At 42.5% G+C, this 27,366-nt stretch overlaps 1 protein-coding gene across 3 annotated transcripts in view; it reads left to right on the top strand.

Annotated features, from left to right (window-relative positions):
* MASP1 (mannan-binding lectin serine peptidase 1 (C4/C2 activating component of Ra-reactive factor)) overlaps positions 1-27,366 on the top strand; it is a 62,651-nt gene that overhangs the window by 19,818 nt on the left and 15,467 nt on the right. The window contains exons 3-11 of one of the 3 annotated variants that reach the window (XM_015565373.1): positions 8,428-8,605; positions 9,618-9,749; positions 11,860-12,056; positions 13,381-13,528; positions 14,788-14,906; positions 15,908-15,986; positions 22,042-22,179; positions 22,989-23,063; positions 27,314-27,366. In XM_015565373.1, coding sequence (XP_015420859.1) covers positions 8,428-8,605; positions 9,618-9,749; positions 11,860-12,056; positions 13,381-13,528; positions 14,788-14,906; positions 15,908-15,986; positions 22,042-22,179; positions 22,989-23,063; positions 27,314-27,366 — 1,119 coding nt within the window. Of the gene's footprint in view, positions 1-8,427; positions 8,606-9,617; positions 9,750-11,859; positions 12,057-13,380; positions 13,529-14,787; positions 14,907-15,907; positions 15,987-18,371; positions 19,836-22,041; positions 22,180-22,988; positions 23,064-27,313 lie in introns of those variants that run through there. The other 2 variants (XM_006765853.2, XM_006765852.2) reach the window with 2 other exon arrangements.

The following is a 27,366-nucleotide window of genomic DNA, read 5'->3' as shown; positions in this document are numbered from 1 at the left end:
TGCTCCTTTTCATCATCTTTAACTATAATTTGAACAACTGGATAAAGTAGCAAAATTAGGCTGGTAACTCTTGGTGCAGAACCTGATGTGACAGGCTTGCAGTAGGGGTGACCTCGGAAGTCAAAAGTACAGAGCACTCACCTGTGAGTCAGGAGTCCTGGTCCCAGTGCTGTCACTGAATTGTTGGCTTAAATTCACATATCTGGCAAAATTCTTTGAAACACAGGACAGTGACAAAATTCTAGACTTAATACTGCTCTCTTGAGGATGGAAGTTTTTAGAGATCCCTCATTCTGGTCCTCTCTCATAAGACCAGGGTAATGCTGAGCTGTGAGGGATCTCTAGGTTCCCTTTCTGCTCTAGCAGCCTGGACTTAGAGATCTCAAAAGAAGGGAAGTCTGTGCTGTGGCTTCAGGGAGATTAGGAATGAAGTGGAACCTGAGAACAAAAACATATCCCGGGGCAGTTCCAGTCTCTTAATTCTTCAACCGAGTGAAATCACCCATGCCCCACTTAACTGGGAGCCTGAAAGGTGTCATTTCAGTGAGCTGGATCTCAGTGCTCCTGCTCTTCTCACTGATTTATTGAGTGCTGACTGTATTTCAGGCACTTTTCTAATTGCTTTACTTATATTAACTCATGTTATGTTTATAACATTCCTGTGATATAAATACTCTCATTTTCACTATTTTACAGATTAGAAAACCTGTATCAGAGTGTATTCGTTTCCTAGGGCTGGCATAACAAACTACCATAAATGAGGTGGCTTGTCACAATAGAAGTTTATTCTTTCATCGTTCTGGTGGCTAGAAGTCTGAAATCAAGATGTTGGCAGGGCTGTGCTTCCTCAGAAGGCTTCAGGGAGGAATCATCCTTGCCCCTTCTAGCTTCGGTACTCCTTGACATTCTCTGGGTATGGCAGAGTTTCTCCAGTCTCTGCCTCTGTCTTTATACTATTTCCCTCTCTATGAGTCTCTGTGTTCAAGTTTCCTTCTTCTTATAAGGACACCAGTTATTGGATTAGGGTCCAACCTAATCCAGTATGATGTCATTTTAATTATATGGGCAAAGACCTATTTTTACATAAGATCAAGTCAAGACCAAGGGTTAGGGCTTGAACATACCTTTTTGGGGAATACAATTCAAGTTATAACACAGAGTTGAAGTAATTTCCCAAACATCTAATAACTGGTGAACTCATAAAGATGAGGTCCCACATGATTCAGTCTCAATCAAGAGTTACATCCAAAAAACCAGGAAACTTAAAAAATTGAAATTAAGGCACAATCAACTCATTCTCTTGAGAAACAAAAAAACAAGGCAGATATGTTCTTAACCAAACATTCTTAAACATTCGATCGCTCTCCCATTCAATCGCTCTCTATCTATCTCCGCTCCCTAACCCCCAAAGTCTTCATGGACTCCACACCAAGGAATTCTTTTGTCTCTCCTCATCCATCCACTTAGACCAACCAAATACCTTCTTATCTTGGTGACACAAGCAAAAAATAATCACAAAGAATTCCCACTGAAAAATGGGAGGAATGGAAGGCATATCAGTCACTGCTCCATAGTAATCTGAAATCCAGCCAGGCACATGCTGCCGACTCCAGACCAGTTCTGGATAAGAGCCCGGTGCTGCTCCCTGAGAGTGGGTCCCCAGTCCACTGCTCTCTGTGGCTCTTGGCTCTGCCCTCTGGCTTCTCAGCTTCACCCTCTGAGACATTCTTCCTTTTCCATAAGAAATGGCACATTTTGTAGCTGAATAGTCCTTTCCACTTATTTCCTGTGTGTTGAAACTTGTGGTCTAGAGTCCTCTTTTTATTTTGAATTGTCTCGGTCATTTCTAGTCCAAGCTGGTTGGTACATCTCTCTTTAAAAAGATGTTGGTGTTTCATATATTTAAATATATTCCACTCTAGACCAAAACAACACCCACAGTTCTTTTTAAAATAGCTCTCTCTCTCTTTCTCTCACTCTCTCTCCCCCTCCCTCTCTCCCTCTCTCTCTCTCTCCTTTGAAAAGCATGCTAAGGTACTATGGAACAATGTTCTTAAGATTCCTCAGTGTCCTTTGACCTAGCTAATAGGGAACATTAGGCACTGCCTTAAGTCTTCTACATTTAAATGAAGGGTCTTACAGCCAGAACTTTGTAATTATTTTTATCCTGAGACCATTTTTGCTTTTAAAATATTTTGCTAGTATAGAGACTAGAGATGAGAAATAGTCTTATTTTCCAACCCAGCTAGCCCTGGACCCTCTGCATTTCCTCTAATTTCTGCTTGTACACCAAAGACTTACTTCTTCCTGAAGTACCTTGCCATATACAGCTGGAAGCACATACTGACACTTGCAACATTCTATGTAAGATCTCAGCCAGATCCACAAGTTTATTACTATATATTTTTCTACCTTCTAATTGCCATAGGCAAATTTTTCCACTTGTTTTACCACTATGTGACTCATGTCACCTTTTGTCAAGCCTCCTGAAGTAGTTTCCTCACTGGTAGCCAAATTAAAGCCACATGTTCTAGTTTTGGCTAGTTCTGGTTACTGCCGCATCGTAATCCTGACAATAATAGTATCTGCCAGAGTGCAGTCAGAAAAGCAGAGCCTCTGTGAGTATTGTGAGATAATGACTATTTATGGGCATTGGAATTCATATAATTATAAGAACAACTAGGAAAGTGATGGACCCAGCTTCTCATAGACAGAATTGGAGGACCACAGAAAGGTCACTAATCAGTTCTCCTGAAACCCTGGATTGTGTGGAAATCCAAGAATTAAACAAGCCCAGCTAAGGAATCAACATGGGACTGTGAAGGGGGAGCCCAGAGGGAGAGCCTATGAGGAACTGTTGGCTTTGAGCAGCTACCACCCCTGTCAGTCCACCTACAAGCATCTGGTGGTAGGCTTGCTGGTCATCAGAACCAGTAGTTCAAAAGAATAGCTGGGTGCAGATTGAAGAGAGTGAGGACCAGTTATAACCTATTGGGTACATATATATCTGTTCACTTCTATATCTGATCACAAATAACCTTCAGAGAGTAAAAAATTGTTGTGTGCTAAACACAGAAGTTCCTCTTTTGGCCACTACCCTGGAACTATACAGGGAAGGAGACCCTGGGAAATGTAGTTCCAAGATCAACTAATTGACAAGAGGACAATCCAGCACACTCTAAATGTCTACCTAAATTATCTCTGTAAAGCTCTTTAAGGGCCCAGAGAAAAATTCAGAGGGTGTAGCTTTTGAGCAATGACAAACAAAGTCTTGAGCCATTGAGTCTGTAAGACAGCCCTTGTTGGTTGGTCTCATGCCTCATAGGAGCATAAGTGCCATTGGCTGTGGAATCAGAATGCTGTGATTGTGGACCAGAGCCACCACTTGCTAAATAATGACCTTGTCTGATCCATTTGGGTCATCTGGGTTTCAGGTTTCTCATCTATAAAATGAGAACAATTGCTCCCATGCTACCTTCTCCATCTACTGCTCCAAGGAACCAATGGGTAGCTGTCTATAAACTCTGATAACTTTATGGGCAAAGCAGCTGTATCTGTCATTCCACAGAAATTTGGCCAAAGTTTCTGCTGTCCTGCCCTAGTTTTGCCTAGGAGTTTTTATACTGTTTCTACTAAGGTAGAAGATTCATAGAAAACAGACTCTGGCTTCTCCTCCTTAAATCTCTCTTTTCAAATTTCTTTCCTCAATAGAACCCCTTTCTTATGTCAGGTGTTGGTTAGAAAGGAAGGGTGGTTGAGACTCTGAATACTCCAAGTTCTATCTGGACTGTAATGTGGAGAATGCAAAAATTTATTTATTTTTTGCATGAGCTTCATATGCAAGTCCCCTGCTTCTGGGAATGTGAAATTTAGTAGCAGAATAAGTTAAGTACTCAAATGTGTATGTGTCAGGGCATTGTCAGGCTATAGTTACTGCAGTGAAAGACAGGAAGTTCAATTCCCCTCTGCCTGGATGCTTCCTTATTACCCCTCACTCTCTAGCTGCTCACCTTTCAGTCCCCAGCTCAAAGAACATTTTCTTCTTCCTAAATGCTTTCTGATTCCCCTCAGCTGGATGCTATTTTTTTCCATTTTTTAACCCCTGATTACTTTCTCTCTTACTCCAATAATTATAACCTGACAATGCCCTAAAACATACATTTGAGTACTTATTCTCCTACTAAAATTCACATTCCCAGAAGCAGGGGACTTTCATATGAAGCTCATGCAACAAATAAGTAATTTTTGGCATTCTCCACATTACAGTCCAGACAGCACTTGGGTTATAAATGATTGTTGAATTAATTTGAAAAAAAAAAAAAACAAATTGGGGACATGCATCCATGTGCTGGTGTCTTAAATAACAATAGCCTGAAAGGACATGGTTGCCCATAAAAGATATAGGAAAATGAAGAGTCTGTGATCCCCAACCAGATAATTCTTGGTTCTCTATTATCATGAATTTTTTTTAATATATTTTATTGATTTTTTTACAGAGAGGAAGGGAGAGAGAGAGAGAGAGTTAGAAACATCGATGAGAGAGAAACATCGATCAGCCGCCTCCTGCACATCTCCCACTGGGGATGTGCCCGCAACCCAGGTACATGCCCTTGACCGGAATCGAACCTGGGACCCCCCAGTCCGCAAGCCGATGCTCTATCCACTGAGCCAAACCGGTTTTGGCTATTATCATGACTTTTGCGTCATCATGCAATAAGGCATTTCCCTCCATCTTGTTAATGTGATGGCCCTAAAATGGGACAGTCCAAACAAGAGCCAGGGCTCAACCTGTACTCAGAAATAAATGATTTTTATAGAATATTACAATTCATAGCAGCAGCTGCAAATCTTAACCAGGGCCAGTGACCCCCTCTGTTTAGGTTATAGCTGGAACTTTCACTGAGCCACATCCTCTCTGGGAGATAGTTCATGCACCCAAGATAGGATTTCAAGAGGCCCTTGAACCGGAAAAGTTGTTTGTCAAAGTGTCTATGTCTTTTGTCACGGGCGCTCAGGGATGTTGGATTTCTTTCTCCAGGGTCAGAAAAGTTCTAAAAGCAAAAATTGATATCAGAAAATGCTTGTGATTATCTCATTACTCTTAAGCAAATCACTTCCCCTCTCTAGATCTGTTTCCTCTAGAACAGTGGTTCTCAACCTTCCTAATGTTGCAACCCTTTAATGCAGTTCCTCATGTTCTGGTGACCTCCCGCCCCCCAACCATAAAATTATTTTCGTTGCTACTTCATAACTGTAATTTTGCTACTCTTATGAATCATAATGTAAATATCTGATATGCAGGATGTATTTAGGCAACCCCTGTAAAAGGGTTGTTCAACCCCCAAAGAGGTCGCAGCCCACAGATTAAGTACTGCTGCTCTAGAAGGAGGGCAATTGAAATAGCTGTGAAAGGTCCCTCCCTCCCACCTCTGATATTCCAGTATTCTATTCTGAGCTGCAAGCTAAATTCCCAGAGTCCCAGGCCTTTTCTTTCCTGCTTCCAAAGGTGTATATGGCTCAGATTTTCCCATGGGTCTCAGCTGGGGCATTCTTACCTGTTCTCTAAAATAGTGTGGCTCTGCAGGTGATTACTTTATCTGCCATCATAAAAAGGTCCCTAAGCCTGGAATATATGAGGAGGTAAGTTATTTATCACAGAACTTTATTAGGTCTCTTCCTTACAAATTATCTCTGATTGGTTTCACTTAGAAGTGTCTATGTTACAGGCATTACAGACTCCAAAGACCCTAGGGTACCAAATTACAGGAAGGAGGCTGCTGTGTCTGGAAGTGTTACTGCTCAAGACATCACTATTCATAATTGGTTTTGTATTATGTTATTACAGACCACAAACAAGTCCATTAGATTCTTTAGCAGGACAGCAATGTGTGTGTTGAAACTCCTGCTCCCATTTCCTAGTATGTATGAATGAATCTGTATGTATGGATATTATAATTTGGTAGAATACTAGTATATCAAAATTAGAAATAGGACTCAACTATTTCAAACCCCTGTTTTATTAGGTGGATAACCGAGAACTAACAAGGAGGTGACCATATAACAGTTTATTGTAGACCAAGAATAGGGGTCAGGACCTCTAACTACACCTTCCATTACTCCAAAGCAGTGGCTACCAAGACAGGGCACTCCAGCTCATGCAGTTACTCACTCATAGCAGAAGCCCTTTCCCAGGCCCTCACTCTAAACCTATTTAGTCTTATTTTTATTAAGTTCTAAGAAGAGCAGTTTAATTTGTTCCTATTTTACAACATTTCAGCTAATAAACTCATAAAGATACAGGAAATAAAACAGTACATAAAGAAGACATAAGAATTACAAAGGCATTATATTCTGGGGATGACCCATGTAGGGTAAGCAACATTGCATAATGCAATATCCCCAAGATGGCTGATGTTCATAAAAATCCCTGAGTCCCAACAAAGGGTTGGCATGTTTCACCTAAGAAAGAAAGGTTTTGTATAAAGCACTTTAAAAAGTATTATCCCAAAGAAATGTTTTACTTTTTTTTAATTATAATTACATAAAACTTCAGCTATCTTTAAAACTCAGATAATGAAAATAACAAACCAGCTGTGATGTTCAAGGAAGTGACATTTCAGCTGCATGCATATAGGCACATTCTACAGTGATAAGTCTGGTGAAGTTTGGCTAGTATCTGCAGAGAAAAGAAATAAATAGCAAAGCCATGATCTCATCTTCTGTTTACACTTCAATTCCCAAAGTTAGCGATTAATTGTCCTTGTGTTTTGTTGCCAGGGCAAATTGTTTTTCTTTAAAACTCCCACTTATTTTAAATAAATAAATCATTAGTTTCAAAACAGAAGTGTCAAATGTCAAGATACTCTGGCATACTAAACTAAATGAACAAAACAATGAATTCATTAGAATCTACTAGAGATAGGCAGCCTTTGAGAACTTTCCTTTAATGACTTTGAAGGGCAGCAGAAATTATTCTTGGTGAGAGATTTTCTTATGCATCTTGGCTAAAATCAGTCTAGAAGTTGCAAGCACAAATTACAGGTTTACAAGAATTGGGAAAGGTGTAAACAATAGAGTCATAGGTAGGCCAAGCATTTGTGGTCAAATAAATAATATCAAATAGCTGCTATACAGTGCTTCCCAAATCAACACACACAATCACTGTTAGGCAACCAGTTTGAGATCTCTGGCTCTTCCAATGTAATGAATTCTTTTAGCAAATAGGCAATTTTTACATCTGAGTCTTAGTACAGACATACTTAAAAATATACTATTTCTGGCCCTAACTGGTTTAGCTCAGTGGATAGAGCGTCAGCCTGCGGACTGAAGGGTCCCAGGTTCGATTCTGGTCATGGGCATGTACCTTGGTTGCGGGCACATCATCAGTAGGGGGTGTGCAGGAGGCAGCTGATTGATTTTTCTCACTCATCAATGTTTCTAACTCTCTATCCCTCTCCCTTCCTCTCTGTAAAAAAAAATCAATAAAAAATATTTTAAAAAATATATACTATTTCTGGATGATCCCAGTAGTTTTGGTATTATTAAGACTACCTATTAAATGTAGTTCTGATGACATGTCTTTCCTGTTCAAAAGTTTTCAATGTCTTCCCTTTATTCACAAAATTAAGACTCATTATTATGGCATTCAAGGTCAACCATATTCTGATTAAATAAAAATAATCACCCATCTTTCTAAGTGTGTCGCCTACAATCTCCACAGATTACCTGGCTTCTCATTTTTCTCAAAATGGGCCTTGTTCTTTGAGTTCTTGATAACAATTAACTATGTGCCAGGTACTGTTCCATGCACTGAGGACACATCTATAAAGAAAACAAAGTCTTGTTGTCCTGCAGCTTATATTCTAATGGGGATATTTCACCTCCGTCTGAGTGCATCCCCGTTTCCATTAAACCACCTGTCACACTGCATAAGAGCTCTGTGTGTTTTCATCAGTCTTAACATGCACAGCTCTATGTCTTCTTCTTCTCTCATCATCCCCATCACCTATTTAGCCGGGTGTCAGCACACACTGAATGCTCAATGAATGACTTATATTGTATATAAAGTTTCTTTTCTTTGGAAATGTGCAAAATTTCTGTTGCATATAAAATCCATCTGTGAGGTGATCTCTTTGTTAATTTTAACATTGCATTATTTTCAACAAAGAAGTCATTTGGTTGTCAACAGGAATAAAAAAGGTCAAGCTACTTCTGATGGATCTAAACAAAATGAATGAAACAATGATTGGATGGCCACTTTTACTTAAACTGTAATGTGTCTTTCCTTAAATCACATAATCCCTAATCCCTATCCTTTGGATTTCCCAGGCTGCTTGGTCTACCTCAAGGAAAGCCCCTCCCTCTTTTCTACTGAAGAAGCTAATTTGTGAAGCTGCTCATTTGTTCCCTTTCTCTTTGACCTCAAAGGTAGAAACTGAAGACCAGTTGCTGGCAATCTTCTGTGGCAGTGAGAACACAGACACTGAGCATACCCCTGGCCAGGAAATGGTCCTCTCCCCTGGTTCCTTCATGTCTATCACTTTCCAGTCAGATTTCTCTGATGAGGAGCGATTCACAGGCTTCGATGCCCACTACATGGCTGTGGGTAAGTGAGAAGAAGGTGGCTCATCCCCAGGTCTCTGTTCCTCACTAAAGATTAAAAGTGCCTCATATTCTCTTCTTTACAATGAACACCTGTATACTCAACACACAGATTCTCCCATGAATGTCTTACTGCATCATTTTCTCTATCACATATCTATCCATCTGCTGACTGGTGACTTAGAGCATCTTTACACATGCTTATTGGCCATTTATATACCCTTTTGGGAGAAATGTATGTTCAAAAATTTTAAAAAACATTGTTATTTATTTCAGAGAGGGAGGGAGAGGGGGAGAGAGATAGAAACATCAAATGATGACAGAGAATCATTGATCAGCTGCCTCCTGCATGTCCCACACTGGGGATTGAGCCCGCAACCCAGACGTGTACCCTGACTGGGACTCAAATTGTGACCTTCTGGTTCATTAGTCCATGGTCAACCACTGAGCTATGCTGGCTGAGCCAAATTTTTAAATTGGATTGAGAACATGCATCTTTTTTATCTTTATATTTCCGGTGCTTAGGACAGGGCTTGGTCCCTATAAGCAACATAGAGACAGGCAGAATGGAGTAGAAATCAAGAGCCTATGCTCTGGAACCAGCCCATCTGATTTTGAATGCTGTCTCCACCACTTACTATCTGTGTGACTTGGAGTCAGTTACTTAATGCCTCTAAGTCTCTCAGTCTTATCATCTGTTGAATAAGAATAGTAACAGTCCTGCTTGCTATTATCTCAATTGTTAGAAGATAGTGGCACCACCACAAGTCAGGTTGCTTGGGTTTGAACCTGGCTCTCTGTAATCTTGGGTAAGCCTCTTACCTTTCTGAGTTCCAGTTTCCTCCTGTAAACAGAAACATTGGCTACTTCTGGGCTTCATGTGAGGATTAAGTGAATAAATGCAAGTATCTCACAACATAGTGAATTGCCTACACTAAGTGCTCTGTAAATGTTAGCTGTTGTCTTCATCATCCCATATGGATTGACTGACTGAGAGGCTGTGCCTTCCCCCACAGATGTGGACGAGTGCACAGAGCAGGAGGATGAGGAGCTGTCCTGCGACCATTACTGCCATAACTACATTGGTGGCTACTACTGTTCCTGCCGCTTTGGTTACATCCTCCACACGGACAACAGGACCTGCAGAGGTAGGGCCTAGGGATGATCCTATTCATCACCATTGTGTGCCACATTTTCCAATTAGATGAGGGAGCCTTAGAAGAAGGACAGTAGGAACAATTAAAAATGAAGTCAGAGATTTGTGCTTCTAGGTACCCTATGTTTGATGCTGTTGAAATGCCCAGCAGCCCTAGCCTGTAGACCATCTTTCTTCCTGGGCAGCATGAATCTCTGCCCTTTTCTCCCTATCTCCTTTCCCTCTGCAGGTAATTGGTCTACTCAAGAAAAAAAGCTTTCCCAGTCCCCTCTCTTTGAGCCATGAACTAGGCTTCCCCCAGAAGTTCCTTTTGTTCTCTTCCATAGCCCCTAAGTTCCTCTGTGATAAAGAGAACCTTGGTCCAAAGGAAAGAAGAGGGAGGAGAGAGGCAAAGACAGAGAGCAAGAAAACATCTCATTCTTGCTCTCTCTGTTTTAATCTTTCATCAGCATGCCTATTCTGCCATAGTCTCTGGGCTGGGCAGAGGTTGACAAGCAGAAGGGTCAGCTACTTTCCATGAGGACCATCTAGCTTATGGGAAACAGCCACAAAGCAAATGGTGAAAAGTAGTCAATGCTGTACAAGTAGTGCGGCCACAGCACGATGAGACCTGAGTCTGCCTGGGGTATGGGCAAACACGTCCCAGAAATGGTGGCCCTGACAGACATAAAAGAATAAGGAAAAGGAAAGCATTCCAGGCAGAGAGAACAGCCTCCGCAAACCTGCCTAAGCCCAATAGAATTTGGAATGTTAGGGGAAATACCAATAGATTAGTATGACTACAGGGTAAGGAGCTGGATTTTAAAAACATCCTTTGGAAGCTGAGTGAGAGATCATTGGAGGAGGACAAGGCTGAAAGTGAGAGTTCTTTTTCTTTCTCCTTCAAAAGCTTCTACTTGCTTCTGAATAAAATCCCTATATGACTCATCAGTAGAGAAAAGGCACATACAGGAGTTTCATCTCGAGGGTTATATTTTCTATGGTTTCCATTCAGTAAGTTTTTATTGAGTATCTACTATATACTGACTTCAGTGGAGGCTAAGAATGAGCAAGATTTCTTGATCTCTTTTTCACTTTTACCTGTGCCTCCAGGAACTTTTAAAAACATTATCTTCCTAATCTGCTTAATATCTGTCCCTACCCATGAAATTTTAATATCACAGATACACTGTATATATTATTTATGTACTATATGCCTAACTATAAAAAAGGTAAGAGTTCCCCTTACCAAGAACTAATTTTAACCCCCTTTGGGGCAATATCATTGCCATGAGAATGTGTGATGCAGAAAATGAAAATAGATGGAAATTCAAGTAACCTTGACCTAAACCTTGTTCTACAGCTCTGAGTTGTAGACTTTCAAGTTAGTTATGCCCCCTTTTCTGGGACACAGTTTACTCTTTTGCAAATGAGCGGGATGAGCTGGTGCTTAGAAAGAATTGACATCCAACTTCTAGGATAGGTCAACTCGAGGACAAAGGTCCAATAGCAAATAAAAGGACCTCAGCAGAGCTAAGCCATGGCCAGGTGCTATGTCCTTGGTGCAGCAGATAAAGTGGGGACAAAGAATCCCTGAGATCAAGGGACATACAGTCTAGTGGGGGCAAGAGAATCCACAAACAAATCTATCACAGAGAGGCAAGTAGTGGTCAGGAGCAAAAAGGGAAACAAAACAAAGCTAAGGGGGTGTATGAGGGATCAAAACAGGCTTTGAGCAGAGACCTAATAGAGTCTGGGCTGAGGGGAGAGCAGGACAAAAGCAGTCCAGACACCACCACCTCAACCATTCCATCTCAGAACCTTTCCATCTTAAACCCTATCCTTCCCTCCTCCCCCCCACCCCCAAATGCTACAAAATCTGATGAGAAGGCTTATAACATTCACTGCCTTTGAGTGTTGACCCCTTCAAATTACTAGTGTGTGACCTTGGATAAATCATTTCCCCATCATGGAAATTCAGTTTCCCCATTTGTGATAGGGGCATAAGTATTCCTTTCCTGCTAGCCTCTCGGGACCACTGTGAAACCATACAGTAACAGTTAAGAAAGGAGTTTCTGTGGCCATGTGTGGTGGGTCACTTTGCTCTGGTATGTTTCCCATAGTGGAGTGCAGTGACAACCTCTTCACCCAGAGGACTGGCGTGATCACCAGCCCTGACTTCCCCAACCCTTACCCTAAGAGCTCTGAATGCTTCTATGCGATCAGACTGGAGGAAGGTTTCATGATCAGCTTGCAGTTTGAAGACATTTTCGACATTGAGGACCATCCAGAGGTGCCTTGCCCCTATGACTATATCAAGGTAAGCTTGCAATGGACCTTCGCTCTGGCGATGCTGGAAAATCTTGCTGAATTGGGAAAATGGATAATCTTGCCCTCTACCTTCTCCCAGGATAGGGGGCCAAACAGATATCTTCCAAAAGATAACTATTTAAAATAACATCTACCAGCTTAATCAGATCCAGTCTAGGGATCTTCCCTGATCCAAAACTAGCCACTTGGCCACCTACAAAATCCCTTTTCCCATGTAGCATAACATCATCATGAAGTAACACCTGGAGTGAAGGTCATGCGGACCACCTTAGAATTCTGCCTCCTATACATAGTTTCCAGGAGCTCTGCCATGAGCCTTATCCAGGTACTTAATCACTTGGGGCTTTACTTTTCCACCTCTCCACAGTAAGGGTGACAAGATGAAGATATCACCCAGGATTGTAGATCCTGGTTACTAAATGAGGCTTAGGAAATTCTCATCCTCAGAGATGGAAGGAAAGGAGTTAAATGCATAGGAAAGACCCAGGACTGGAAGTTGGAAAATCTGGATCAGTGAATAGTACCTATTCCCTTTCCTCCATCCCAACCCCCTAGCCTAGTCCACACCTAATTATCTCCTGGTCAACTGCAATGCTTCTACCCTTGCCCTACACAGCCTGTTCTCCCATAGCATCCAGGCTGATCTTTATAAAATTCAGATTAGATCAAGGTTGCACTTGAAAGTAAACATAAATTCCTCAGCACAATGTGGCCCTTGCGCCTTTTCAACATCATGCCATGGTACTCCCTCTGTTGGCCTTGACCTTCACATATGCTGCATTCTCTACCTAGAAAGTATTCTACCCTTTTCCTCCAATGAAAAGCTCCTATTCATCCTATATGTCTCAAATCCAGTATTGCCTACTCAAGGAGGCCTTCCCTGGCCACCTATTTAGAGTTATTATCTATCATATTAATGATGAATTCTATAGGTTACATAGATTTTACTACGTAAGTTAGAAATAAAAAGCACATATTTATTATCCTCCCCCAACTAGACTGCAAGTTTTTTGAGAGCAGAGGCCTTTTCTATGCTTTGCACAGGACAAGGCCTGTCCCTCTCTGAGGCATATGTGCATCTTTGAGCAGAGGATTATTAACATGCCTAGTCCACTGTCAGGACTATTATAAATTGTAAATTGTGGGATTGAAGATGGAGCTATCTGGTGAATGGTAACTCCCACTAGATGAGTGAATATTAGGTTTCACATGAAGGCTTCCAGAAAACCCCAGGTACAGTGTAGAGGTGGCCCCTGCAGCAGCCACTGCTATTCTGATGTGAACCTCCTTTTTCTTTGTCTTGTCCCTCACAGATTATTGCTGGCCCAAAAGTCTTGGGACCCTTCTGTGGAGAGAAATCCCCAGAACCCATCAATACCCAGACCCACAATGTCTCAATCCGGTTCCGCAGTGACAATTCAGGCGAGAACCGGGGCTGGAAGCTCTCGTACAAGGCAACAGGTAACTTGGTCATTGTGCTCAGCCCTCATGGAGCAGTGGCTGAGGGATGAGGAGGCTCCACCCTGGGATTGTGGTGGGATTACCAGCTCTGCCACTGAGTACACCAAAGCACATTTTCTCTTCTGACTCAGTTTCTCTTCTATAAAATGGGGTGTTCATGGTGTGTTCGAACTTGCTGTACTTCAGAATCATATGGACAGATTAAAAAAACAGAACTTGGTTTTTGAATCACACCCCCCGACACACACACTGTGATTCATTGGGCCTGGAGAGGACCCTTCCAGCTCCATCCCTCTCCAAGTCTGAGGCTGGAATTTCGTTGTGGGCCTGTAGCTCAAAATGTTCCATTACAGCAGTTTGGCTCTTTATGTTCCCCCTGGACTGGCAAAGCCCATGGGTTTCATTCCCTGATACCCCAAGGCAGCCAGTCTTGGCCCAAATATTGATAGAGCCATTTGACCCATGGTGTATGCAATAACTTGAAAAAGAAGAGGGTGGACATCAGCGACAAGACCACAGCTGGGCATGACTAATTCAATTCATAGACTCCAATATCCTGGCCTGGCCTGCACTATCAAATTTAGTGCCCAGTGCTGGGGAGAAAAGTGAAGCAAATGTTAACAAAAGAGAGTTTGTCCAGGAAAAATTTTCTGGGATAGCCCCAGGCCTGAGAATCCTGGATTTAGTCTTTTGAAAAGCGGGCTCAGAGGCATATGATCACAGACCAACACTTTGAGGCATGGTCTTGGAAAGAAAGAGCCATTGGTGTCATCCTAAGTTCCCCAAGAGGGCAAACTACACCTGATGAGTAAATATAGAATGGTATAAATTTCAATTGCATATGAAACTACTATTTCTTTAATCAGATGAATTCAGTATGAAAGGTGAAGGTTTGGGAGGTATGGAGCTCCCTGTCACTGTAGAAATGCAAATAGATGTTTAATGTCTACTATGGAAGATGTTATTAAAAAGAAAAAAGCATCCGACCAGGCTTGCACTCAATGGCACTTAATATGCTATCCAATCCTGAGATTTGATTAAATCACTGGCCAAGCAAATCATTTTACAAATGAGGAAAGAGAGGTCCAAGGACCTGCTCAGGTTCCAGTAAGTTTTCTTCAAGTTTATTAGGTCCAGGCCCCTAACACCCAGTCTTGTGTCTTCTCCACCTCCATCACTTCTGGCAGTCTAGGGACTGACCTCCGGATGCCATACTTTTCTTTGTTTTCTCACTTGCTATTTTTCCATTGCTTCATCAGGGAAGGAGTGTCCAGGGCTACAACCTCCTGCCCAAGGGAAAATTGAGCCCTTGCAAGCCAAGTATTTCTTCAAAGACCAGGTGCTGGTCAGCTGTGACACAGGCTACAAAGTGCTGAAGGTACAGGATCCTGCCTGGGGAGTGGGAGCCACCAGGAGAGAGAAATTCTCTCGAGAGCCTCCCCGAATAGATGGGCTTCCAGAGCTTGTGATGGTCCCATAATAGTTTTTATAAATCTCCAAAACACTCCAGAAATCCCAGTCTTCTGAAAATTTAAAGCATGTGTCCTAGACTCTCACTTCTGTAAGTGGCACACAAGTCTTTTACCAGATTGTGGGCTGGTTTGAATTTCAAAAAATCTAGCTCTACTCATCCCTACAATCAGGACAAACAACCTTAACAAATTTGAGGCTTATTGGGGAAAATGGGGGTGGAAAGCAGGGATTTTAGATGTGGCAGATAGGAACTCGCCCGCCCTCTGTAACTGTGATTCTCCTAGGAATCACCTGCTTAACTTAAAAAAAACAAGTCCCCTCCTAGGCCCACCTGAGCTTAATGAAAGCAGAATAGGCGGTGCCCAGTGATTGTTTTTTTTGTTACATTGCCCGGGTGAGTTTGATGTGAGCCAAGCTAGTGGACCAGTGCTTTGAAGGAATGGTTCTCGAAGTGGGGTCCCCACTTCAGCATCAACTCACTTGTTAAAAATGCAAAGGCTTGGTCCCCAGGTCAGAGACACTGAATCAGAATCTCTAGGGGCAGAGCCCAGCAATCTGTGCAAGTGCCTTCACGATGCTGATGCTTGCTCAGGTTTGAGAGCCACTGCTCTGAAAAAGAAGTCAAGAGTATAGATTTCCTTCAGGGGCAGTTGCCCAAACCCCTTCTCACATCCATTTTAGAAGTGGCAGATAGGTACCGGTAGGACTCTCTCCAGGGCAGGAATGGGGAATATGAATTCAGCATTTATCTTTTCCTCATCTTCATGCTTGCCCTTGGAGGCTTATGGTTGGAAAACCTCAGGTTAGGACACCCAGATTTGTAGTTTGAGCTGCTTGTGCTGAAAAAGCACCACCAACCCATACCTGTTTTCCTTCTCCCAACATTTTCGTCATGTTTCTTCCTAGGATAATGTGGAGATGGACACATTCCAGATCGAGTGCCTGAAGGACGGCTCATGGAGTAACAAGATTCCCATTTGTAAAAGTAAGAAAACAAAACCTGCTTATTATAAAGACCATTAACTCCCCAACACAGGTGGGATTCGAGCAGAGACCACACAGGGGGACCACTTGGCAGGTGCACCTTCAGAGAAAGGGGGCAGGAGGTCAGCAGACACATGAGGGTTGGACAAAAGAAGTATGTATCTTTTAGCAATAAGACAATAGGGTTCCAAAAGAAACTTTTTGTGGGTCTTTACTTTCTAAATACGGATTTTACCTCTCCCTGCAGACAGATTGCCAATTTGCTACAGGAATAGCACGTCTCCAGGTTTGAAACTAGCTCTGTTTCAAATAGCTAATTCAGGAAACTATTTTGGCCCCAGTGCCCAGAGCTGAGTGACCTTGCCAGTCCATGTGGCTGTCAGCCATACCCACTAAGTCTGCTGGGACATCTTACGCTTTAGGACTGTGGGGTCAACACAGTGGATGTGTGTGAAGCAGGGGACACAGTTCTGCACGACCCTTGGGACCCAGAGTTCTTGCCTTGTCTCTGCTGCTAACCCACCCTATGACCATGGACAGGATCCTCCTCCTTAATTGTAAAATAGAGAGTTTTAACTAGTTTTAATATTCTAGAATATTTCCTGATGGTTCTAACATAATGTATTCTATATAAATAACCTAGTAAGCTTTGCAAAATTACAAAGTTTCAGCCACTACCTCCTCTCCCCCTACCCCGTGACTTCAATGCAAGACTTGTAAAGACCACAATTTTAAGACACTCATCTATTGTGACAGAAAAGGAGGGAAAAGGAGACAGGAAGGAAGGGGAGGAGGATTTGCTTTAGAACGGAGAGGTAAGAAGTCAAGAATTAGGATTAGTCTCGCCTGCCCCTAGTTCGTGACTTCATGTAAACTTGGAGTGGTATCCTTGTCCCACTGTCTCCTAAATGGCTCAGATCCATTGGGCTGGCAGATCCACTCCCATTGCCCCAATGGGACACTGTCAGGCTGGGATTCCCTTGAGGTAAATCCCTGGCAGAACTTTGGAGCAGTGTGTGCTTGTCTTAAATTTCCCTTTCTTTATATAGGATGGTTGGGAGGGGGAGGGTTGGGAGGAGGAGCAGGAGGTGCATTTTATGGCTTAAAACAACATTTTCTGGATGCCTGGACAGATGTCTATAGGGAACTCAGATGGAAAAGACAAGAGCCAGACGTGGAGGAACTCTGCTGCCTTCTCCCGCATGTGCCTCATTTGTGGTGCTATGGCTGAGTTCTACTCAAACACGAGGCTGTTGAGAAAGAGGGGCTAAAGGAGGATGTGGGTAGAGGATGGAATGTGGCTTTGGAGTCAGAAAGTTCTAGATTCTAATCCAGATTCAAACAGTTTCAGGTCCCTAAGCAATTTACTCAAACTCTTTTTGCCTCAGTTTCCTACATTCTTGATTATTCTGAGGATTAGCTGTGTTAATGTCCATATCATACAAGGGGACCACCAGGAATAAGTAAAAGCTCAATAAATGCTTATTTCTTCCCCCACCCAACTCCCTCACTATGAAAAGTATTGGTTTCTCTCATTTATGCTTGTAGGAAACTTTGATAATAATTTTCTTCCCTGATAAAATACACACATCTTATTGTAACACAAGTGTTGGTAGAGTTAGGCACTATTATATTTGATGGTACTCTTTTATGTGGCTTTTGTTAGTATACAAAATAATGCCTGTCGTTTTGTGCCACAGAAAAGAAGAATTTTTTTGTCCCCCTAATGTGACCTGACTCTCCCAGCACAGCCTGGATTGGGACTATTAGAATCCCTATTTAGACACATAGAACATCCCTGCTCATTCATGAGTAGGTATTTATTGAACATCTCTCTATCCCAGGTATGTGCCAGGTCCTAGGGGAGACACAAAATTGAATAAGTCTGAGAAGTTGAGAGTCCCCAGAGATTGTGAAGAAAGGGGTTGGGAACTAACAGGAAGTGTGTGTGCAGTGAAGAAACCTGCACCAGAACAGGAAGTAAAAATTATGTGTTGTTGACCTGGACCTGCCACCACCTTGCTGTAGTGACCCTGGACAAGTTCTCTTCCACTCAGAATGCCATATGTCAAATGGGGCTCTGGGTCAGGTGAATGCAAAGTTTGCTCCAGAGCAGAATATTATAACCCTCATGAGCCAGCATTTATGACTGTGCAAATTCTCTGAATGGTACAAATTCCACAATCCCATACTGTCCTTCACACTGGCTGTACCTAAACTGTGCATTCTTAATCAATTCTAGTGCAGTGATTTCTGTATTTCCAGCATGAACTGCTTCTGCTTTGCTTGCTAATTTTTCTCTTCCTCTTCTTTCTCTCTCCGTTCCTCTCTCTGCTTCCTTTCTCTGGACCCACTCATCCCTCTTTGATCCTCACCATGGTGACAGAAACTGAAATGGATGTGGAGAGTGAACTCGAGTCAGAGCAAGTGGCCCAGTGAATGACGGGACCCCACACATTGCAGACATCCAGGAATGGATCACTTACAAGAGCCTGGGTCCCAGAGCTACTCCACTCGTCCCCACCCTGCCAACACTCCATTCCCTGTTTCATTGTGGATCAGAAAGGATGCTAAACAAGGCAACACAGTCTCAAAGAATTGAAATTCCTGCCTGTATGAAAACAAGTCTCATTTTGAGGGTTCACCCATCATTAAGACATTACTCTAGAAAATAATAAAAAAAAAACAATGGGAGACTTATCATCTCTAAATGGACCATATTCTTCTCAAAGGAAATATGACTTTGGTCCTAGAGACACAAGATTTAATAATATGCAATCCCATGGTCTTAGGTTGACCAGGTCAAAGTGGGCCCCGGTTTCCAATCCACTCTACACTTCAAATTTAAATGATGAGAATGCCTGTGACTTTATGACTTTAATATTTTTACTTGTTGTTACTTTCTTAACATGAGTAGGTGGAACTAGGAATAACTCACATAGCCTGGATTTTTAGGGAATCTAGATATATCTTCATGCCTAAAATCTTCCCTCCCACCTATACCTAACACAGGGCTAAGATTCCATCATTGAGAGTTTTTTCTTCTGGGGCTTACACATTTTGAATTTCTGAAAATTTACTGATTAAAGTTTTGCAAAAGATAGGGATCACATTGAAAGCAGTAGTCCTCAGCTCTGGTGCCGTTGGACATCCAAGGGTCAATTGTAAGTAGTGATAAGGGCTATGGAGTGCAGCCAGCATACTGGAAATCTCTGCTTCTGCCTGAACAAAATCTGGACACACATATCAGAGAAGCCTTGCATTGCATTGCGACTATAGTCAGTATGGTGAGGAAATGGCCTCTGGAGGAGGGCAGAATCTTGCAAGGGTGGACAAGGAGCTGTCCAGATGCTCCTAAGACAGTATATGGGATGGTCACTAAATACTATTGAATCAGTATTTTTAAGTCCCAAAAGTATAATATATATGGTACTCAGTGTGATAAAGGAAATTATAATTTAGGCAGAAGGTTTGAAATGGGCCCAAATAATTGTAATAACAGGCAACATAAGATGCATACATCAGAGAGAGGTCAATAAATAAAGCTCTGCAAAGAGAAATATGGAACCAGCCTTATCTGATTAGAAGAATAAGAAAAGCTTTTTAAGAAAAAGCCACATTTAAGGCCTTGAGGTGGTCAGGGCATGGATACACAGGGTTTCCCATGAGGGGAAAGTAGCAGCAGAAGAGAGTGGAACAAGAAGGGGTCTGTGATGCTGGAGCATAAGCCCATGGAGGGGAAGGATGGAGGTGAGGCTGAGTGGAAGGAGGCCATCCCTGGGCCAACTCTGAGTTCTCTAAGAAGCCCCCAAATTGTGGCAAAGCATGCTCAATATGGCTTGTCAAGAAAGACATGGGTGATACATCCCATTCCAGAGGGATGGGATGTGAAAGGGAGTACAAGGGAATGGAGGAGAGTGTGAAAGTGGCCAGAGGAATCTTTAGAGAAAAGGATGAAATTCCCCTAAAGCAAACAAGACAGACTAGTTAAGGAAGCACAGTCTGGATGCAGCATCTTTGATGGTACCAGCCAGAGCTGCTCAAGGGCTCTCAAAAAGGGAAATTGTCTCCAGGCCACCATAGCCTTGGGAAGAAGGCATACCCCTTTCCTGCTCACTCTACCCAAGCTGAAGTGATTTCCACTTTCCACTATGTATCACCTCCTCCATATGGTTGTAGGAACAGCTTTAGCAAGTGGGCAAAGTTACTTCTCTAGAGTAATGTGAAAGCAGGCCCTCCACCCAGAAAACATCTAACCAGTGTTGGCTATGTCACATAGCTTGACCATCTCACACCATGTCTAAGACCAACTCTGGAATTCCTCCACCTGGAATTAGGTATCAGGTCTTGAGGATACCTTAGGTAAAATCAACTGCTAGATTGAAGTTAAGGAAGACAAGAGTCATACCAAGATCCAGGCACCAATCAATGGCATTGCCTAAAAAAGGGAGAAAAATGTGCTTTGAGACTCAGCCGGATAATGCATTGAAAACTGTTGATAGCTTTCAATAATAAATATTATCACCTCTTGTTGTCCTAGTGCTGATCTTCACATGCTCTCCTCAGAGTAGACAAGTGTGTCTACTTTGAGTGATCAAAACAAATGGGAATGATTTGTCCAGGTGGGAGGTCAAATGCCAGAACAAAACACTGACCAGTTCTGGCTTTTGCCATCCTTTTGGGTAGAATGGACCTACATTTATTCCCATTCTTCATCCTCTGCTCCATCCCAGAGGGTCTTGGAGTTAGTTATATTTAAGTTTGACAACTCCTTGTTCAATCAAACAGATGAATTTGGAGTCCTAAACTTAAAAGTCACAGTATCTGAGTAGCATCTCAGGGGTAAATTGCCCCATTTCTGTTTCCCAAGGTGAGCAGGGAAAATTCAGGAAGAGAGAAACTCTGGAAATTCTACTAGGGCCTTGGGATGCAGTCCTCTGAAATTATCAGAAGGTTGGCAATCAATATCCATCATTACCCAGCTAATACTGATTATAGGCAGTTTTAACTAGAAAACAGATCCTTCAGAACTGTCATTTTGGTTTATTTAAAAGAAAAATTGAGTTAAGGTCAGGTCTAGTTCCCTGATCATAACTCACTGTGTGACCTTAGCCAGTTAAGTCTCAGGACTGAGCTCATCTGTAAAGTAAAGTTGACCTTCTTGACACCTACCTTAGCAGTCCTTTGCAACTGTGAACTTCTGTGATTCCTCTATGATTCTTCAACTCTGGTAGAGGTTGTTAGACCTAAGATTAGGATTTCCTTAGGAATGAGCACCACCCCTTAACGAAAGAAACATTAACAATTTGGGTCCTCAGCCTCTGACCTGGCTCCTGGAAGACTCATAATGGACTATATCCATACTGGAAACTTGCCTGAGACCTGGATGGACTGGAAATCTCCCCAGAAGAGCAGACATCTTTGGTCTTATCCTATAGCCAACCTCAATATCCAGCCACCAATAATTGGGGAAAATAAGCAGGTGAAGACTAAAAGTTGGTCTACCCTGACCCCCACCTCCTGACTTTGTATCTACAGAGAGCCAGCATGGTGGGGCTTTATTGCATTTCTTTCTGTTTTCCTTTCTTATTTATTTATTTATTTACTTATTCAATATGAGTACATTAACGGCTCTTACTCAGCATGTGGTTGGGTCTGGAAGAACTGAATATCCTTTGGTTCTTCTCAGCTGGAATTTTTTGCTTAGCCATAGGCTTCAAGCTTGGGTAGAAGAAGCGAAGAGGATTGTACAATAGATCTGAAAGCCAAGGAAAGAGCACTGGTAGGGAAGAGATGGGTCTGCTTAAATCTTAGCAGACCTGCCCTTGCCCTGAAATTGAGATTAGGCTAGGTGAGTTGACCACACAATAGATGGGAGAGACCCCAAAAGCAAGGCCTCTGGTGATTTCATAGGTTGTGCCCTCCACAATCCTCTGGGGCATCATTCTCAGACTATTACATGACTTACCAAAGCTATGTGCAGTGCACAACATGCCAGATGGCCCCAAGAAGAAGAGCAAAGGATAATTGAGGGATCTACCTCTCTTCTGTCTCAGTTGCAGACTGTGGTGCCCCAGCAGAGCTGGAACATGGACTGGTTACCTTCTCCACAAGAAATAACCTGACCACATACAAATCTGAGATCAGATACTCCTGCCAGCAGCCCTACTATAAGATGTACAACAATATCACAGGTGAGCCCTGCATACTAAATCAGCCCCCTCCCACCTCACACCCGCTCGGTTTCAGGGTTAAGTTAGGGGCTGAAACAGCCAATCAGTTGGCCACAGTTTGGCAGGATTGGGAAAGAACAGATTTGGAGACATGCCTTGCCTCTCCCTGGCTCAAGGCCTGCACACATCCACACTCACTGCCTCCCACAGAGAAAGAACCCTCAGGGACATGAGGCTGATCAGTTCTGACTCTGCCAAACTTGGAGTTACGGTTAGCGTTAGCACTAAGAAAATTCTCCTAATTTCTTAAAGCCTCCAAGTTCTCACTTTAAAAATGGAGCAGTGATGGAGCTCACAGAGCTACTGTAAGATGCAGATGAGATGGTAGACATGAGTGTGATTCATTAAAGGATTTGTTAAGGGAAGGGCAAGTGTGCCACAGAGCACTCTGTGAACCAAGACCTCTGTGACTAATGATAAGTGCCTGCCAGGAGCTAGGCAGGGCTGGGCGGGGAAGGAGCGGCCCCCAGACAGGCGTGAGTCAGATTGCACAGAGCCTTGGACACCATGCTGAGACATGTGGTATTTGTTTTTGAGGGTAATGAGGAGCTATTGGTGATATTGAGCAGAAGAGGGGCATGATGAGATCCTCATTTTAGAAAGAGCCTTCAGGTTGCTGAGAGGATTGGCTCAGAGGGAATGACATCAGAAAGACAATTTGGAAGACTCAAATGATCCACAGTAGAGGAATTAAGAACCAAGATCCATTTTCCATGTACTTTAAATTGACCATTTTCTCCCTTTTCTTCAATCTTTCCTCACTCTCCCAGGTATATATACCTGTTCTGCCCAAGGAGTCTGGATGAATGAAGTACTGGGGAGAAGCCAGCCCACCTGCCTGCCAGGTACACCCTTAAGTCCTCTGCTTCAACGTTTCCTATTCAAGGCCTGAGGGCCACAGGAGTTCTGGCTGTTAATGGAGGGGGAAGTTGAGGGCATGATGCTTTGATTGCTTTTTAAGATACCTTCAGAGGTTCAAAGGTCAGAGAAATCCAACCTCACACCTTCTCAAACCAACTCGCCTCTATAGGTCTATATTTACATGTTCTATCAGACCAGGAGCCTTTCTGTCTCCTTTCTCTGTAGTTTTTGCTCCGTTGACACCAGGTTTTTTAGCCTATGCAGTGGGTATGTGTCAGGAAAATCAAGAAAGTGGACACCCCATCTTCAATCATTCACTATGCTATAGAGGAACCAAACAACATCAGACAAATAACTATAGGATAGAGTAAGTTATTTCAAAGATAAATGTGTTCAAGTTTTACTGACTGCTGCTTCCCTGTAGCTCACCTACTGACCCACTTTAAAATGAATAAAAGACTTGTAGTAGCAGGGAGTGTCAATGTGCAACTATGGATTTAGGGTATATTTTGTGGACACTTGTGTTAGCATTAAAAGTATAGATGATTTGCATCATAATCATCTCACATATGTATATATTAAAATCAATTTAGTAGAAAATTATAGCCCTAAATGTAGGGTTAAACAAATAACCCACAAAATTATATTTAATATTCACAACAGAAATTTATGCTTAAAAAAAAAGGCAAGAATAGCAGTAATTGAAAGGCAAAACCATTCAAAACAGCACTGAAGAGTGGTCCTGATTCTGGCTGCACATTCCTCCAGCAATAGGAGTTTCAGAGTGTGGTGAAGTGTTGTGTAGCATCTGTATTTTACTGAACCAGAGTGTTAGGGAGATGGAGGTAGTGCTATTATTTGATAGAGATAGTGTTTTTTACACTTTAGTAACCCTCAATAACACTCAGTAGGCTTCTAGATGTTAGATTAGACATTAAAATGGAAAAGCTATGGAGTTGTCTATCAGTGGCATTAAGAACTGAAGAAAGTGTCAGCATTTGGGAATCAGCTTTGGCCAACACTGAGGAGTTATGAAATCCCAGAGAAAGAGGAAGTCAGTGCCTGTGGTTGTCTGGGAGTAGAGGGGTGAGGGCTGATTAAGAAGACTTCACTTAGAAGGGCTTTATGCTTAGAAAGAATTCTTGAGGAAGTAAAAAAAGGGGGGGAAGGTCAATCCATTCACACTCTACTAATCCCCATAAACTTGCTTAGGCTTAGAAAGACACCCAAGACTTTACACTGTTGGCAAACTCTCAGAGAAAATGGGAAATGGTGGAGCTGTGATAAACTGGAAGGTCAAATCCCTACTTTGCTAAAATACTATGTGGGCCAAAGAAAACAGCACTGCAGGTGGATTCCATCCAGGGCAGCCATGTTATAACCTCTGGAAGGGGAAGACGCCCTGAGCTGCAAGTCAGGGGCTTGGATCCTAGTTCTGGTATTGTCATTTCCTAATTGTGATCTTTGGTAAGTAATACCTCTGGGACTAGGATTCCATACCTCAGAAAGGAGGGAGCAAATCCATGTGATCCATGACATTCTATAACTTTTATGGTCATCATCCTCTATATTTATACAAAGCATCTTGGATACAATGAGTCATAAAATTATTTTAACACTTGATGTTTGGCAGAACCATGGTGTATCATTGAGCCAGATTAGAGATTTATAAATTCTCTCCTCCTAAAACACTGAGATTGAACCCAGAAGCAAGCCAGAAGAGAGAAAACAATTTCATCGAGTGTCAGAATATTCACTTTTCCACAAAAACTGATGAGCAAATATTATTTTCCCCTTTTTTTACAGATGAGAAAACTAAGAATCAGTGCAGTATAGTTTGTCCAAAACTACCCACAGAAAGTTAGGGGCAGAGCTGGAAGGTGAACCCAAGACTTTTGATAACACAGCATTCTGAGCACTTCTTGATTCTGATTATATTTTATGCCATCTTTATGAACCTAATATCACATTATCACATTTTTGTTTTGAAAGCACTCTCTAAGTTCCTTCAGTATTCTAAGGCTCAAGTCTGGCTGCAGTACAGCTGAGGCTATAGTATTTCCTTCTTTTTTAAAAAATATTTTTTTACTGATTTCAGAGAGGAAGGAAGATGGAAAGAGAGAATCAAGAGAGAATCATTGATCAGCTGCCTTCTGCACATCCCCTACTGGGGATTGAGCCCACAATCCAGGCATGTTCCCTTGACCAGAATAGAAGCTGGACCCTTCAGTCTGCAGGCCAACTCTCTATCCACTGAGCCAAACCAGCTAAGGCAAGGCTATAATATTTCAAGAAGATTCATTTCTCCCAGGAAGGACTATATGTAGAATGGTGTCAGCTGAAAGAATTACCCTATTTCCATGAGCCCTATCAATGGCTGGTTGCATTATCCAGCTCTTAAAAGTAGAAAAACATATCAAGAAGAAAAACAGTCTTTGTGGAGAAAATGAAGTTAGAGTCACAAGAAATGGGCTCTACTTCTGGCTCTGGCACTACACTTTGAGTATGTCACTTGCCTTTTCTGAACCTTGGTTTCACCATCTGTAAATTAGCTGTTTTCCAAGCTACCCTAACTCTGACATTCTAGGACTTGGGTTACGCCATTGACACCTTGGTTGGAAAAAAATGCCAGTCAGCACTGGTTTTGTTGTGATCATGGACTAAGCCACAGGCATGTCTTTTACCAGATGAGGGCTTTTCGGCACTACATGAGTCACTGTGCAGAGCTCATCACAGACCTGCCTTGAGCTGTCACCTTGTAGGCTGCTGCTTGTAATTGGGAGTCTGGCCTTCAACTGTGAAAGGCCTGGGGTGAACAACAGGGTAACTCAAGAACAAATAAGAAGCATTTGGCATCAGGATGAAGAGCATCTGTAAAGCATTAGATTTCTAAAAGCCTGACTTCCCAAAGGTGCCAAGAACACTCAAATGCTCTTTGGTCTTTGTTGATAGTTTCTAGGGCCAAAGAGTGTAGCCTGGCCATTTGCAACCAAAAGGAGGCCCATGCTCCCACCAGGCTTACCTCCCAGGTCTAAGGACCATGCTGGGAAGGGTCCATGTGAACTTGTTCTTAGCCAGCGGGACATGATCCTGAAGAACCTCTGCTCATGAGCCAGCCAAAGGTGTTTGGCTGCAGGAGGCTGGTGGTGCATGTGCATGCTCGGGGTACAACTCAGAGGAACGAAGTTTGATCAGACCTTTCTTCTTCCCCTGAAGGTATACAGGGTTCCTGGGTGCAATGATGGGTGGCTCAGAACAGGGCCCATGCATCATTGCTCGTAGATTATGCCACCTTTCCCTATCCTTAGATGTTCTGGGCATCCATTCTCAGCTTGAGTCCTTTATGCTAGAGAAGAAAAGGTTAGAGGGCCCATCGTGTGATCTTTATATATAATGAGGCATTGTGGGATACAGGACAAGACATTGATTGTAGAACCTAGTTAATCACCTGCTACTTATCTTAATAGCCATGTGACCTTGGGTAGTCACTTAACCTCTGGAGAGTTTCACTTACCTATAAAATGGGGGTGACCAGGGCAAATAAAATACAAATTAAAGGAATTTAGGATTTAAAATATCCTTGGAGATCATCTTAAACTGCCTCATTTAGTAGATCAACAATTAAAATCTAGAGAGGGCAATTTACTGAGCCAAAGTCACATAGAACATAGGAGAGAAAAGCCAGATCAAGGCCTTAGGTGTCTTGGCTCCCAGTCCAGAGTTTCATGTGACTTACTAGACATCTTTTAGTTTCTTTCATCTCTCAAAGCCCATGACCTGTGGTTTTCAGAAGTTTTATAAGTGCCCACAGTATGGACAACTTCTGGTATATGAGATGCCTTTCTAGAGAAAAAAAAAAAAAAAGGATGGGGGTGGGGGGCAGGGGGTGGTGATCACTATTAGAGACTGGCCAGGCTCAAGATGGTCCAGCCCAAAAGTGATCCTGGCTGGAAATGGTTCAAGATGATGACGGTCTATACATCAAATGGCCTGATCCATAGATGGCCCTGACTACAGAAGGTCCAGACTATAGCTCAGCCAGGCTAGAAAAACTTAGGCCAAATATGACCCAACACAGAGATCTTCCAGGCTAGTGTGGCCCGTGATGTAGAGTACGGTCCTGTGGTGGCATAATCTACAGTGGGTGAAATGTGAATTTCTCTTGGTGGCTCTTTTCACATGTTGACCTTTTCACAGTATGTCTCTTGTCCCCACTCCCTTCTTCTCCTTACAGTGTGTGGTCAGCCTTCCCGCACCCTGCCAAACCTGGTCAAGCGGATCATTGGG

The sequence above is a fragment of the Myotis davidii genome, unplaced genomic scaffold (assembly GCF_000327345.1).
Source record: "Myotis davidii unplaced genomic scaffold, ASM32734v1 scaffold41, whole genome shotgun sequence".
NCBI lineage: Eukaryota > Metazoa > Chordata > Mammalia > Chiroptera > Vespertilionidae > Myotis > Myotis davidii.
Note: the sequence above shows the minus strand (reverse complement) of the source record. Positions and strands in the feature narration are given on the sequence as shown.